The sequence below is a fragment of the Anguilla rostrata genome, chromosome 4, assembly GCF_018555375.3.
Source record: "Anguilla rostrata isolate EN2019 chromosome 4, ASM1855537v3, whole genome shotgun sequence".
NCBI lineage: Eukaryota > Metazoa > Chordata > Actinopteri > Anguilliformes > Anguillidae > Anguilla > Anguilla rostrata.
Window position 1 is genome coordinate 7,622,134 of NC_057936.1, and position 16,696 is coordinate 7,638,829.

Consider the following 16,696-nt stretch of genomic DNA (forward strand, 5'->3'; position numbering starts at 1 on the left):
ACCGGTACCTCTCGCTGGGGAACGGGGTCTGCGTTGGCCTCATTAATGTTTGACTGACTGACTAATGAATCGATTGTCTGGTATTGGTGTTCCCTTGGCTGGGGACCCCCCCCCCCAAGCACTGCTCCCCCAGGCACTGCCCCCCCCCCCCCCTCCCCCCCTCCCACTCCACTGGGGCTTCCCAGCCACAGAGTGCTTTAATCTGAAAAACTGCGCTCATTATCCATCCCACCACCCCCACCCCAGCCCCCATCCCTCTCCTGCCTTAACCTCAGGGGCGGGGGGCTACCCATCTGCGGGAAAAAGGGAGGGGGGGCAGGGAGTGGGATCTGGGGATGACACACTGTAGGAACAAGAGTCATGGTTACCCCCCCCCCCCGCAACAGGACCAAGAGGCGCCCCCACCCCCCCACGTCCAGGCCTCAGTAAACCACTTCGTACACAGTGGCCTTCTTGTCCCCAGAGCCCGTGACGATGTACTTGTCGTCCGGAGACACGTCACAGCTCAGGACTGACGAGGACTCCTTGGACTGGAGGAGGGAGAGAGGGAGAGAGAGAGAGAGAGAGAGAGAGAGACACAGACAGAGGCACAGTGAGTGAGAAAGAGACAGAGAGAGAGACACACACAGGCAGAGTGAGTGAGAGAGAGAGAGAGAGAGAGAGAGAGACAGAGTGAGTGAGAGAGAGACAGAGAGAGAGACAGTGAGTGAGAGACAGAAAAGGGAGTAAGAGTATGGGGAGGAGGGAGAGAGAGAGAGAGAGGTGGGGAAGAAGTGTTTACTTTGGGGAGGAAAAAAAAAAAACATCACCCCACATCTTCACCCGTCCTTACAGACCCATGGGGGGGGGGGCAGACACCGCTGGCCACAGAGAAACAGAACGTTTAACACCGCTTACGCCACGGAAACTCCGTCCTTCAGCGCATCTTCACTCACCCACATTACGATACATTTATTTAGCAGACGCTTTTATCCAGAAGTGACGTACAGAAGTGCATATCAAGGTCATTGGAACAGCTACAAAACACAGGTCTGATAAGGTGCAATGCTCATTTTGTACAGTTATTCGTAGCTGAGAACACAGTCCAGTTCACACAGTGAACATTATTCTGACCCACCACCTATGGATCCCAGCTTTGAATGTATTCAGCTGTAGAAAATGTCCAGACTGAGCTGAACACACTAATAAATCGGTTGTGACGATTACCCAAATCTAATCGCCCCCCCTCTTCTTCTGTGAAATCTGCAGCATGGTTCAACCGAAACTAAAAGTGCTGATTTTCATTTTAAAAAAAGAAACTTTCTACTAGATTTCTTAATTTATGCGTCTCTAAATGGTGTGAAAACATATTTTCTTCAGTTCATAGTTGCACATTGGTTAACCCATGCGATACCAAGCGTCGCATTTTTAACCCTCCTGTTATGTTGCGGGTCAAATTGACCCTTTTTAAAGTTTGAAAATCTAGGAAAAATACTTAAAATTGTTTTTTCAGTATGAAACTTCTTCTACTGGCCTTAATTAGTGTAATCAACATTCAAAAAGGAAAAAATGGTTAATTTCATGATTTGCAAACCCCTGTATGTGTTATATCACCGTGGAATTTGCTGTACCTAAAAAATGAACAGAACAGGAGGGTTAAAAACCGTTTACTTGAGGAAAAATTACCTTCAAATGTGACCCAAGCCTGAAAAACAAGCACACCATTCCTGTGTCACCTGCAACATACCCCTGCCCCCATACCCCTCCCACCCCCCAACCACCCCTCGACCCTGCAACCCCCCCAAACCACGCCCCTACCCCCGCCCCCATTCTGTGTAACTACTGCCCTGGACACACAGGGTCCATGGGTCGCTGGGCAGACCACAAAAGACAGTATTAATAGACATGCTAAAGAAGAAAAGACAAGGGGGGGAGTGCGGGGGCTGGGTAAGAGTGACCGTGGGGAGTGGGGGGTGAGTGAAAGCTCACAGGGGTGTGGGGTGGAGGGGTGGGTCAGAGTGATGGGGGGGGTTACTGGAAGGTCACAAGGGGGTGTGGGGTAGAGGGGCTGGATCAGAGATCACAGTGAAGGGGGGGGGGCAGGGGGGGGGGGTGAGGAAGTGGGAGTGTGAGGCCAGACGAGAAGACCGCGAGGCAGCTGGGATTCCGGATAGCGCAGCAGACCGGCCCTGAGCCTCAGCGGCTAGCGCTAGGAAACCCGCCGCTCTTCCCATAAAACCCCGCCCCTCTCCCTAAATTCATCCAATCGGAAGCAGGGGGTGGGGGTGTGCACACGCTTGGTCATTCTCGATCTGCGGGGTGCGCAAAAGCAGCACTGCTAAAGACGAAGGGTTCGGCCTCCACCGGAGGGTTGTGCCCAGCGGTGGGCACCGTACGGGACGGACATCACGACATAACCAAGGGCCCTGACTGACAGGGACCCTCAAAAAGTACGCTGTGGCTCCAGTAATTGTGCCGGGATGAGGCCAGTCTGGGGTGGTGGGACCCGTTCATGGGGCCCAAACTCCCCGGTGCCCCCTCCTGCCCGGGACACCCCCGTAAAAGCGCGGGACTGTTCTCCACAGTGTGTTTGTGTTTATTTAGCTCTTGTTCATTTCTGCATCCCACCATTTTCCGAAGAGTTCAGTCCGATGTCCTTTTAAAGGGTAAGGGAATCATTTCTCTACTTGAGGGGTGATTTTTCTTCCCCTGTTCCCCTCAGGAAAATGTCCACTGCGAAGCTCTGTTCTGACAAATCTGCTTGTAAACGGCGCTGCTCGAAAAATAAAGATCTACTGATGCACAGGAAAGGGCTACAATTTTATCTCCACGCCGTTAACATGTCTTGAATCTGTTCAGGAATGTTTTCGCGCGAATAGCCAACTTGGCACGCAATCAGCAGCTAATTCCCTTTTCCTCGACTCAATCCACTGCTTCATTAAGTCCGTGCTCCTTTCCCTAAATCACTGTAATTATAACAAAGAGATTGGATTGGTTTCGTGCTCTTTTTATTATGAGAGCAGAAAGAAGTTTAAAAAACCACCGGATGATTTTGCTTTTTAAAGGATCTTCATGTTAAGTGCACCAAAGGTTAACGAAACAACACCATTAGGCTCAATTAGTTTAGAAAATAATTGGCAACAATAAAAAAAATAATAAAATAAATAAAAAATTGAGAACAGGATCAGGAGTGATGGAAAGGCACCACTTTTAGGTTCACAAGCACCAGTTGCCTAATTGTTGATACTGGCTTTTAGATGAACACGTGTAACATAGATGGAGAATTTGATTTATAGTCAACCACTATGCAGACAGTATGGCAGGCAATGATTCAAATAATTATAAGCGCTATAAGCATTCAAAAAATGTGACCCTTTAAAAACCAGTTACATTCCTTGCAGGCAGTGAAACAGACCTGGGTCAGAAACTTCATTTAAAATAAGTTAATCTTTAAGCATTCCTTTCCACAGATTATGGAATAAACGCTTTACTATTTTCACCAATAATCAGAACAACATTCTTCTTTCTTGCCACTCTAAAGTTTTTTTTATATCAGTACCATGTTCTGTTGAAAATTCTCAGGAACCCGCAGAAGTATTTTTGCCAGCATTTAGAGCAGGGGAGAGCAATTCCATTCCTACAGGGCCAGTGTACATGCAGGTTTTCACTGTCACCAATTACTACAGGCCAAACGAGCTAATTAATTAAATACACTTAAGCCTGTTTAACCATAGATTTGACTGCAGCACAATGTTTTATGCTGGGACTCAGGAACAGTCTTCTGCTGTTATTCACGAACTTATCAAGAAACGCGGCTAAAACATAAATTATTAAATGGTAGCGCTAATATATCATAATTAAGAACAGAAGTTGGCATGAGATCCAGAAACAGAGAAAGAGAGGGAGGAAGGGAGAGAGATGAGAGGGAGGGAGAAAGGGAGGGAGAGAGGGGAGGGAGAGAGGGGGGAAAGAGAGAGTGAGAGGGAGGGAGAAAGGGAGACAGAGAGTGAGGGAGAGGAGGGGAGAGAGGGAGGGAGAGAGGGGGAAGAGAAAGGGAGAGGGATAGAGAGAGAGACAGAGGGGTACAGAGAAGAGAGAGCGGGAGGGACAGACACAGCCCTCCACTGATTTAAAGAGGTGCAGTATTTCAGGCGTGTCTGACGCTGGTCTCCTGCACACAGCACACTGCCGCCCTGCTTCAGGGACCCACCTGGAATATGCTGGCTCCATAGGGCGTCCTCCACGCATTCAGCAGATTGTCCTTCCCTGTGCTCACAAACCACTTGCCTGAAACACACACACACACACACACGCACGCGCGCATACACACACACATACACACACATGCCCACACACATGCACACACACACCCCACCCACACACACACACATACACGCACCCACACACACACATGCACCCGCACATACACACATACACAAATACACACACACACACACACACGCGCATACACACACACATACACACACATGCCCACACACATGCACACACACACACCCCACCCACCACACACACACACACACACACACACACACACACATTAGAATTTCCACATCAGCAGTGCTAATTGGCATCCGTCTCATTCAAGTGTTCACAGGCCTTCTGCTCGCACAAGCTGAAGAACACCTGAAGCACAGTCAGGAACATTTTGGTACGTTTCCTAAAGCTTGGCTCAGGTAGAAATCTGGTCTAAGATACACCAAGACAGCTAAAGCATTTACTATACATACATTAGCACTTAGCCTCTTACCAATCCACTACACACACCTATCACATCCGTTACATACAATTCACTCATACAGTGCCACCTGGGAAATAAGTTCCATTACATTACAGGCATTTAGCAGACGCTCTTACCCAGAACAGCTAACACAACTTTTTACATAGCATTTTACATTGTATCCCAGTAATACAGCTGGATATATACTGAAGCAATGCAGGTTAAGCACCTTGCTCAAGGGTACAGTGGCACTGTCCTACCGGGGAATCGAACCTGCGACCTTCACTGTTACCTAGACCAATTCCATTCCCATTATACTACACTGCTGCCTGTAAGTGCCTCACCTGGGAATTAAACCAACAACCTTGGAGCTGCAGGCCCAGTTACCTAACCACTACCCTACACTGCTGCCCTCACGTATTCTTATCCGGAACGTTGTCAGTGATTAAATTAATTAATACCATTGTCCTCTCCTTGACATTGAGAGAACGGAAAAGAAAAAAACAACAAGACTGGATCCTTTAAGTAAGTGCCGGTAATTTTACTCAGGAGAATGAAAGTTAACAAGGACCTTCCCAGCACAATAGAAAATGATCACGCATGCATCTGTTAGCATGCTGCATAATGTAACGTACGTGAGTCTGATTCTGTCGGAACACGCTGTACTGTTCCACTAATGGAGAAACAGGAAGCGGCGCACATTTGCATATAGGCTAATCTGGGCCAATCGGAGGGAAGGAGCGACTGCGTGAGAGAACAGCGAGGGCTCACCGCAGTAGGCGAACTTGAGGGAGAGCACGCAGCTCTCGTGGAGGTGCAGCTGGTACTTGTCGGGTTTGGAGACGTGCAGCACCTCCACGTTGCTGCTCTCCATCCCCACGGCCAGCCACTCCCCTGTGGGACAGTACCCCAGAGAGAAGATCTGTGGAGAGAGAGAGAGAGAGAGAGAGAGAGGGAGGGAGGAAGAAAGAAAGAGAGAGAGAGAGGGAGAAAGAGAGAGAGAGAGGAAGAGAGAGAGAGAGAGGAAGGGAAGGAGTGAACGAGGGAGAGAGAACGAAAAAAGGGAGGGAGGGAGTGAGTGAGAGAAAGGGAGGGAGGGAGTGAAAGAGGGAGGGAGAGAAAGAAGAAGGGAAGGAGGCAGAGAGGGGAAGCGAGAGATAATTACACATCTGGGTGGATGTGAGAAAGCCATATAAAACTCCTCGGCGTAGGAGACAAAGAGGAACTAAGCATAATGGCACTAATACTCATCGTATTTATCACCACTGACCCTCACTAACATACCTGAGTATGACATAAATTATTGCATTTCTCCTTAAATCACAGTCAGTCCTATTTGTGTCGTGTTTTTACAGAGACGCTGCCACAAAAGCACTTAACAGAAACAGGAAATAAGGAAAAATTAGGCTAAGACTGAGCCTGAACCCCCCAAAAAATGCAGCGCATGATAAACACACCGTATGGTTCCTGTATAAACACCCTGTTGTGGTGCTAGAATACATCATCTGTGATGTCCAAACACTCTATGGTGTCCCTGCGTAAACACGGTATGATGTCCCAGCATGAACAATCTGTGGCATCCCTGTACAAACAGTCTAGTGCATAAAATCTCTATGATGTCCCTGTATAAACACACAATGTCCATGTATGAACACTCTGTGGTGTCTGTACAAATACCCTATATACTCTACGAACGCTCTCAGGTGTCTAGTGTATAAAACTCTATGGTCCCCCTGTGTAAACAAACAACATCCCTGTATGTACACTCTATGGTGTCTGTACAAACACTCTACAAACTGTATGAACACTCCGTGGTATCCAGTGTATAAAAACTCTGTGGTGTTCCTGTATAAACACTCAATGATGGGACTGTATGAAATCTGTGATGTCTAGTGCATAAACTCTCTGTGGTGTTCCTGTATAAACACTCCATGATGTCACTGTATGAACACTCTGTGGTATCTAGTGTATAAAATCTCTGTGGTGTCCTGTACCTGGGAGGTGAAGTCGTGCTGCTGCAGCTGCCGCCCCTCTCTCAGGTCCCAGCAGCGCACCGTGTTGTCCAGCCCCCCCGTCCACAGCTTGGTCCCGTCGTTGGAGATGTCGATGCAGCTGGCCCCGTCCGTGTGGCCCTGGAATTGCCTGTGGGAGCCAAGGGCCACAACAACTCTGTTCTGAGTAACACCCTAAAACACACTGTCTACACACAGACCAACTGCGCACACACACACTGTAGAGCATGGATACTCAAATCAGTCCCTCGTATCCAAATCCGGCCCAGGTTTTCTTTTCTCCCAGGTAACTGACTGGACTGAACTAGCGCTACTGATTGGCCAGACGGTCTTCACACCCGACTCCCAGGTAAAGGGAGGGAGGAAAAACCAGCAGTTCTCGGCCCTTAAGGGAACTTTCAGGCTGGGAACTTTCCGATTAATGGAACATAGTAAGTGAAAGTACAACACACCCAGTATATACTACAGTAGAATGTGCAGAAGAAACACCTCATCATCTGTTTAAAGAGAACAATGTGCAGATAATAAAACTGTGCAGCAAAAACACTAGAAAACTGTGACCAAAAATATTTATCAAGAGCCTTGGTGACCTTGAGCTTGACCTTGGTCTTATTAACAGGAAATGTTTCAAGGTGTTTTCCGTTTTTATAGAAAAATAATGAGCACAACTGGTTGCAGTGAATACAGGAAACTGCTTGAATGATAAAACGATAGAAGCATGGAGTGAAAGAACAACAGAAAAATGCAGTACTGGAAAAAAAAAAGCAAGGACGAGGTCATCTTCAGGAGCCAGCAGACTGTTATAACAGACTGACAGACTGTCCTCAGACATGTAGGCACGTAGAATAACATCACAGCTGTACTGGCATCCGCCAATAACAGCTTAAAACAAACTTATCGGTAAGATTATGGGCGATATGATGACGCAACATGGACGCTCCATTTAATGCGCACCTGATGTTACAAATGAAGTGAAAGTGTCGTCCTCAAAAAGTAGTCAAACCACAGTCATGTGACCTTTTACTTATTCAGGCTCTGGGTATTGTTTACAGGCTCAGTAGCCCACTAGACTCTAGACTCAAGCTCTCTGCTTAATGAAGTAAGCACGTTGGATTATTTTGCTATACTAATAAAATTTGTTCCATTTTTCCATCATAAATCTGTGCTCATCTACATCTTCCATAAGCGTGGAAACCTGGATGCACTTTGGCTTTGTGTTATAATGTAAAAGTGGGAATTATATCAGCATTGGCTAATATTGCCAGACAAATATCAGCTATTGCTATTGGCCCCAGAATGTCCACAGTGTGCATCCCTCCATAAAAGGAGTGAACATTTACAGCCTATTTGACTGTGTCTGACTGGATCTCACAGCATGTTCTTCAACTCATCCTCCTTTCCTCTCCTCTCCTCTCCCCTCCTCTCCTCCTCCCCTTTTCTCCTTCTCTCCCCTCCCCTCCTCTCCCCTCCTCTCCCCTCCCTCCCTCCCTCGGTCTCCCGTGGTTACCTGACGAGCGTCTGGTTGTGCAGGTCCCACACCACGATGTTGCCGTCGCTGCAGCAGGAGAAGCAGACCTTGTTGTCGGGGCTGATGGCCAGGGCGTAGCAGGCGGGGGCCGAGGACGTCAGCTCCGCCTTGATGCGCGGGGTGGGCGTGGCCAGGTCCCAGATTGACAGCGTGCTGGCCTCGCCTCCCACGATCAGGGTCCGCCCGTCGGGGAGGAGCTTACACGACCGGATGTAGTTGTCTCTGTTCTGATTGGCCGACACAGAAACGCAAGGTCAGCGGGACTCTTGAGGACAGTGACGTAACTGGTAACCGGAGAAGGACAGAGAGACCGGGCTCCACCAATAAGGGCTCCTGTTTCATGTACGAGCACACGACCTACACCTGAGGCCACTGACAACACTGCACAGCTTCAGCTGCTCAGCGTTTACAGAACTCAGCTGCTGCTGTGAACGCAGAGCGGCTGCAGTGTGAGCTGGGCCAACATCAGCTCCAAATCTCAGCGGATTCTTCTGTTTATCCAAGTGAGAAGTTTAAGCCTCAGTGCTGGTCTGAGAATTTTACTGGAGAAGAAGTTTTTTTCCCCCAACTACTAAGTCAATGTCAAAATTAATACCCTAGAAAAATTACCATACAGAACTTCATCACAAGCATTTTTTCACCAGATAATTTTTGGTTGTCTGCCTCTTATTTCTATAATGAGAGGCCGTTGTTCTAGTCTCAGTGTTGCTGTAGTCTCAGTGCTGGTCTCTGTTAGTCTCAGTGTCCTGCAGTAACTCAGCTGGGCTCAGTGGCAGTTTTTGGGGGGGTTGGTGGTGGGGGGGCTCTCACCAGGCAGTCCAGCTGGGCCATGGGGGTCTTGCTGCCGGGCTGGCTGATGTCCCACACCTTCACGCAGCCCTTGCCGCCGGTGTAGACGTGGCGGGTGGAGGCGCTGATGGTGACGGCGCACACCACCTCCCCGTGGCTCAGGCTGTGGATCTGCCGGGCGTGGCGCGGGATGCCCGGGCCCAGCAGGGCATCGGGGGGGAAGGGCACCGGCTGCATCTGCCCGTCCGCGCTCACGTGGAAGGAGTACGCCCTGCAGTGGGGGGAGGGGGGTTTAACACTGGAGCATTAACACTGACACTGGAGTACTAACACTGACACTGGACTACTAACACTGACACTGACCTACACTGGAGTACTAACACTGACACTGACTTACACTGTAGTACTGACACTGACACTGACTAACACTGGAGTATTAACCCTGACTTACACTGGAGTACTAACACTGACACTGGAGTACTAACACACACTGACTAACACTGGAGTACTAACAGTAACACTGATTAACACTGGAGTACTAACACACACTGACTAACACTGGAGTACTAACACTAACACTGATTAACACTGGAGTACTAACACTAACACTGACTTACACTGGAGTACTAACACACACTGACTAACACTGGAGTACTAACACTAACACTGACCTACACTTGAGTATTAACACTAACACTGATTAACACTGGAATACTAACACTAACACTGACACTGGACTACCAACACTAACACTGGAGTATTAACACTGACTAACACTGGAGTACTAACACTAACATTGACTAACACTGGAGTACTAACACTAACACTGACTGACACTGGAGTACTAACACTAACACTGACTGACACTGGAGTACTAACACTGACACTGACTAACACTGGAGTACTAACACTAACATTGACTAACACTGGAGTACTAACACTAACACTGACTAACACTGGAGTACTAACACTAACACGGACTAACACTCGAGTACTAACACTAACACGGACTAACACTGGAGTACTAACACTAACACGGACTAACACTGGAGTACTAACACTAACACTGACTAACACTAGAGTACTAACACTGAACAATCAGTTGCAGTCCACAGTTTGCTTGTGACGTAACACAGACAGAAGTATAGAAAGTATCGTGTATTTTCCAGTATGGCGGAAAAATAACGACTCACGGCTTTCCACCGGTGGCTCCAGGCAATGAGGAGGACAGCCCCGGGGCCCTGAGGTGGGAACGGGACTCATACGCCACCTGAGGGCGACCCGTGGTATTACACATCATCGGCAAGGCAATCATGCACACGGCCTAATAAAGTAGAGCTCGCTACGTCTACTTCACGACCATGATCCTGACACAAACAGAAATGGTACTCGGAAAAGGTATTGCAATAAAATTAAATTAATAAAAATTAAGTGCAACGTGTAAGGGAACTGGGAATGAGATTACTTGCTAGGAAGGCTTGCTGGTTTGATAGTTTTAGATATAGCTCAGGAGGTAAGACCGATTGTCTGGCAGTCGGAGGGTTGCCGGTTCAAACCCCGCCCTGGGCATGTCGAAGTGTCCTTGAGCAAGACACCTAACCCCTAACCCCTAACTGCTCTGGCGAATGAGAGGCATCAATTGTAAAGCGCTTTGGATAAAAGCGCTATATAAATGCAGTCCATTTACCATTTAGATGCTTGGTTTTGATTTAGATTATTTATTTTTCTGAAAGGTGAGGGGTGGAAGGCGGGCAGACAGAGGAAGGGCTTCGCTCACCATTGGGCTGCGGGTGTACGCGCTGGTGGCGGCGCTGATTTGGGGGGAGAGGGTCAGAGCCCCCCCGAAGCCCCCGGGGTTGGCCAGCTCCCCGTTGAGGCCCGCGTGGGACACCACCCCAAAATGAGCCGGGTACGAGCCCGGGGGCACGGACAGGGGGCTGCGCAGAGCTGGAGGGGGGGGCGGGGGTGAGACAGAGAGAGTGCCAGTGAGTAACGCCACCTCAACCCAACAGTCTCAAAGGAAAACCCTAAATTTACTACTGTCAATAAAATATATATGAGCTTTGGAAAAACAGAGGAACAAGTATAAAGAAAGAAAGAAAGAAAGAAAGAAAGAAAGAAAGTGATAAGGAAAATAGAAGTATGGAAATTAGAGAGATGGAAAGGTTATAGAGTAGAAATGAAACAAAAAGCATCTTCAGGCCTGAAATGCAGATGAAGGTAGATGAGAGTGTACTGACTGTGAACTGAAATGGCTTGTTTGGGGGGGGGTAATGCGGGTTGAAAGTAATGCGTAGACACACTGTACTGACTGTGAACTGAAATGGCTTGTTTGGAGGGGGGGGTGGTAATGCAGGGTTGAAATGTAAATGCAGGTAGACCACACTGTACTGACTGTGAACTGAAATGGCTTGTTTGGGGGGTGCAGGGGTAAAGGGTGGTTGAATCTCTACTCCGGGGTCCGCGGTGGAGGCGGGCTTGCTGACGAGGCGCAGGCAGGAGGTGCTGGGGCCGGGGGGGCCCGGAGTCAGGGCCTCGCGGCGGGACGGAGACGGGGTCCCCGATTTGGAGGAGGGCGACTGGGACTTCTCTACCTGGGGGGGGGGGCGCAGACAGACAGCGACAGGGTTCACCGTTGCCCCGGGATACGGAACACTGGAGAGGACCGCGTGTGCGCACACGGCTCTCCATCAGACCCCCGGGCTCCTCAGCCAGAGAGACACCCAGAGAACAAGGAAGACCAGGCTGAAATGAGGGGCTGTGTGTGTGTGTGTGTGTGTGTGTGTCTGTGTGTGTCGTGTGGTGTGTGTTGGGTGTGTGTGTGTGGTGTGGGTGCTGGTTTGTGTGTGTGTGTGGTGTTGTGTGTGGTGTGTGGTCTGTGTGTGTTGTGTGTGTGTGTGTGTGTGCTGTGTGTGATGTGTAGTGTGTGTGTGTGTGTGTGTTGTGTCTGTGTGTGTGTGTGGTGTGTGTGTGTGTGTTCTGTGTGTGTGGTGTGTGTGTGGTGTGCTGTGTTGTGTGTGTGTGCCATGAGTGTGTGGTTCGGTGTGAGTAGGAGTCGTGCTGTGGGGTGTGTGTGTGTGTGTGTGTGTGTGTGGTGCCAGGTGCACACACACTACACCGCACACCGCGCATGAAAAACACAATGCGTGTGACCCCCCCCCCCCCCCCCGACGCCCCTTCACGGCCGTCGAGTGGGCACTTGCGACGCTGTCTTATTGTCGCGCCGGCGTACAGCTGCGAGAGGGAATTTCCACGGAAACAGACAATAAGGGCTTTGCATCGCGTTGTGGACTAACGGGGAGGAACCTGAACGCTGCGTCAAATAAGCCAGGGCGGTCTGACGCTGGTGGTTATGGCTTAAAGCCGAACATGAATCAATATTTAATATGTCGGTAGCCACATTAAGAATAATTCATCTGTCTCGTTTCTGACGGGCTACGTTTAATACCTTTTCCCACACATCAAAGGAGATGTACAGAATCCCACACCCCAAAAAAAATAATGACCCCCGTGTTTGACACCTCCCCGTTCCCTCATTTTAGGGAACTGATTCAGGGCGTTGCACGGAGGTGGCATTTCGGATGAAGCTTAAAACGAGACACCAAACCTCCAGGTGTGTCCTAAATGTCACGATCGTGACTGCAGAAATGCCTTCATTAACACAGTAATAACACAGTAACAGTAATGATCCCATTTAAAAGATTCATTTAAATGATAAGAAGGGGGGGAGGAAGGGGGGGAGCTAAATGCGAAAGATAACATCAGTCCAAACAGCTGTTCGCACATACAGATAAACAACCACTGCCACTGACACAGGAAACACACGTCACTTGTGTTCTTGGCTATAAATAGCTGTGCGAATGAGTATTGTACCTTATCGAACCCGTGTTTTGTAGTTGTTCCAATGACCATGATATGCACTTTTGTATGTCGCTTTTGGGTGAAAGCGTCTGTTAAATAAATGTAATATAATGTAATGTAATGTTGTTAATTATTCTGAGGGCAAGAGGGAACGTGCCAAATTAAATTTTTGGGGCGGAGTTAACGTTTGGGGGCGGAGCCTTTAAGCATGTGGTCATACCTGTGTTGGGTCTTTGGCCTTCCCAGGTGAGGGGCTGTGAGGCGGGGTCGACGTGGGGGCCGCAGGGGGGCTGGGGGTCCCGGGAAGCTCCTTCCTGAGGGTGGGGGCGCGATCCAGGCCGTTTCCGTGGGGGGAGGCAGGGGGGCTGGCAGCTGGGGAGGTGGGCTCCTTGTCCCAGAGAGAGAAACAGGCCGCTGAAGCCAACAGACCCACAAGCATTCCACCAAATATTATTATTATTATTATTATTATTATTATTATTATTATATCATCCTGAACTTTTATTGGTCGATTCCTTCCCTATCTGGAATGCCCTATTTTGTGTGTTTGTGCTCTCTGTTTGTGCTGCAACCTCATTGGTCAGTTCAGGGAGAGAGCACAAAAAGCATGTGCTGCTCTCTGAAACTGCTGATGATGTCATCCCCCCTCGGCCCTTCTCACTCTGCAGTACGCTACGCTACGCTATGTGTAGGTTCCGCAGGCAGCCTGCGGCCACTCAAATGGCCATAAGGGGGCGCTGGGATGCAATAATGAATCCTGCTAGCTTGAAATCCCTCCATCCCCGAGCGATGCCACGGTGCCCGTGACCGGTACTGACACGGTCCGGAACCGACACCACATTTGGGGACCCATCCTCGTACTAGAACAGCGCTGGTGTACCCGCAAAACCTGCTTTAAATTTGTTTCTGGTTCAGATGTCACCTGGACGTATCGTCCACTTTACGGTATACATGGCTAAACACGCGTAACTGTGCTCAATCATTTTTTACTTCTGCGTGGCAGTGGAGTGTATAGCTTCTGTTTGCGATTTAATCGGAATTTGATACAAACAGCGTTGTATCAATTCCGGTACATTCCGGAATCCCCCAGCGATGGCGAAATGTCTCTTCGTAAATCCATGCATTGCAGACTAAGCGTCCTGCCCTTTTCAAATGTCCATACAGCATACAACCAATTTCTGACAAGAGGGGAACCCCTTGAGACACAGCTGTGAGCCTACTGAACTTTGGTTATCAATTATATTCTTCAACAAATGAATTGTGCAATGCTAATCAGATATAATGTGTGTCCTAGCTAGCACCTAGCGAGTCCCTGGCTGAATGGTACACTGAAATAATCATGTCTATCTGAAAAAAAAAAACTGTGGCTGAGTTTAAGGCAGTTTAATCTGGAGTGGCTGTTAAGGTGATTGTGTCACCCTGTAGCCAGGGTAACAGTTACTGGGGCTACGGCAGGGATAGCAATCCACCTCATTAGAGACGTCCACCACCAAGTTGTCCTCACTCTTGTCCCCATCACTGTCCTATAAGACAAAAGCAAGCAAGATGGTCAGGGTAGCTCTACATGTAATAATAATAATAATAATAATAATAATAATAATACTTAAAATGATATCTATAATAATAATAATACCAAGAATATTTATATATTAGATACATTATAATTATATGGCACCTTTCAAAAATATAATTTCAAAATGCTTCACAGAATACATAAAATGGAAATAACTACTTAAAATAATCTAATTAATAAATAATCTAATAATAATTATATTAATAATAAAATAATCAAAATATTAAATCGGTTGCAAATACAAGCAAGACAAAGAAAATTTTGAAATAATAATAAATTAGAAAAACAGCCAAGATCAACCGAATGGCAGTATGAAAAGATGTCTGTTCAAAAGAAACTGCGGGCCCAAATCCTTCATCTACCGTAGCAGAATATAAAAAATTCAAAAGAGCGGTAACTGCGCATACATCCTTCCCAGAGTATTTCCCGTCACAGAAATCTCTTCTCTTCTCTTTTTTTTTTTTACCGTAACCTCTCTCCCTCTCAACTCCCCGTGCCCTCCTCACACATCCCTCGGTCCTCCGGCCCCTCCCTCGCGGGGGAAAAAAAGAGAGCGACAACGATGGCACTCAGTTACCATGGCGACGGCTCTTTGATGTGATCACGGCCCCGGCACTGCCACTGACATCACCGCCCCGGTGACATCATCCCCCTAATTTCATTAAAAGCCCGTCCGCGGCCCGGCGTGGGAGGAACACGGCGGTTTGCGTCCGTCATATCGGCGCACGTAAAATAAATAAATAAATAAAATAAAATAAAATAAAATAAAATAAAAACACATTTCGTTTGAGGCTGAGATAAGCGGCCCGTCGCTGCTGCAGCAGGTCCAGCAGGTTCACGGCACATTTTCATCTGAACCGACGTCCCTGTCGGGGAGCTGCGTTTCCCGGCCGAGGAGGCGGAGGGAATATCCATCGCGGTTCGCGGTTCTCGCCGAACGCCGACGCGGACTCTGACTCTGTCGCGTGACGGGCAGAGGCGCAGATTACGCTCGACCGGTCGCACTCGAAAACAAGGGGGACTGGACGGTCAACAGTCACGCCATCCAGCGACGGGAGAGCGGCACTTCGCGAAAACAAAAATGGGCGGGCCCACTGCATGCGATTTGTATGAATCATTGTGTTTTGCCGTGGAGAGCACAACCCTTTGATTGGCTCAAATGAGTCAGCGACTGACAGGTTATTGTAGCTGCACACATGCCCTTACATAAAACGACCGTGCTGCAATCCACTGCAAACCTCCTCGCAAATATGACATTAAATATAATTTCACAGCAGTGCACTCAAAAAGAACATATTGCACTTTCTGAAAATGGAAATAATATGTGGGTAAGTGATGGGTTTCAGAGGGGCAATCACATTTATAAAAATAAAAAAATTTTTGCACCACATAACATTTTTTCTCTTAAAAAAGTACCTGAATCATAAGCCACCATAAACACTTCTGTGGTTCAACAAAGGACAACAAGCACAGTTACATAACATCATTTTGTGCTGTTTATCAATTGTTCGTTCTGCAGAACATCGCATGATGTGATTGACACGCGCATTTTTCCCATGAGCCCCCCTCTCTTTCTCCCAGCGGCCCGTGCGACCACCGACGCCAGATTCGGGATAACGGGAAACGTACGTAGTGCGAGGGAAGCACGTCCTTCTCCTCGCAGCGCCTCCGCTTGGCGTCGGCCCCGCCCTGCGCCGCGTACCCCCCCGAGGGGCCCTGCCGCTCCTCAGCCGGCTGGCTGTCCGTCGACGACACCGACTTGCTCTGGGGGGGGGGAGGGGGGGGCAGAGGTACACACATAAGGACCTTCCGGAGCCAGGCGGGCCTCAAACTCCAGGCTCGGAGGGCCACGGCTGGTCTTTTTTTTTTTGTAATTTCCTTATCAATCAGTGGCCAGTTTAGACGTGAAGGTGTGCAGACAGCATCAGTGGTTAGCGTGGAAACAAGGTGTGCAGACTCTTTAGCCAATCAGTGACTTAATGGAGCACTTAAGTGCAGAGACACATCAGAGACCAGCAGACACAGCGGCCCTCTGGGATTTGAGTTAGAGCTTCCCTGTCACAGATGCACATGCATGCGTATACACATGCACACACACGCCCTCACACACATCAGCACCTCCCACACACAGCCACCCACACACACACACACACACACGCACACACACGCACCTGCACACACATGCATGCACACTCCCACACACACGCCCCCCACAC

The 16,696-nt window shown here is 48.6% G+C and overlaps 1 protein-coding gene across 1 annotated transcript in view; it reads right to left on the reverse strand.

Annotated features, from left to right (window-relative positions):
- Window positions 1-375: 375 nt before the first annotated feature.
- The window catches only part of tle2b (TLE family member 2, transcriptional corepressor b), a 58,022-nt gene continuing 41,701 nt past the window's right edge, over window positions 376-16,696 (reverse strand). Inside the window, exons 8-19 of the mRNA XM_064330361.1 lie at window positions 16,110-16,244; window positions 14,377-14,430; window positions 13,128-13,295; window positions 11,495-11,640; window positions 10,824-11,004; window positions 10,240-10,316; window positions 9,068-9,317; window positions 8,237-8,484; window positions 6,712-6,859; window positions 5,489-5,639; window positions 4,190-4,266; window positions 376-530 (exon numbers count right to left, since the gene is read on the reverse strand). Of these exons, the coding sequence (XP_064186431.1) occupies window positions 423-530; window positions 4,190-4,266; window positions 5,489-5,639; window positions 6,712-6,859; window positions 8,237-8,484; window positions 9,068-9,317; window positions 10,240-10,316; window positions 10,824-11,004; window positions 11,495-11,640; window positions 13,128-13,295; window positions 14,377-14,430; window positions 16,110-16,244 (1,743 nt within the window). The 3' untranslated portion in view covers window positions 376-422. The remainder of the gene's footprint in view (window positions 531-4,189; window positions 4,267-5,488; window positions 5,640-6,711; window positions 6,860-8,236; window positions 8,485-9,067; window positions 9,318-10,239; window positions 10,317-10,823; window positions 11,005-11,494; window positions 11,641-13,127; window positions 13,296-14,376; window positions 14,431-16,109; window positions 16,245-16,696) is intronic.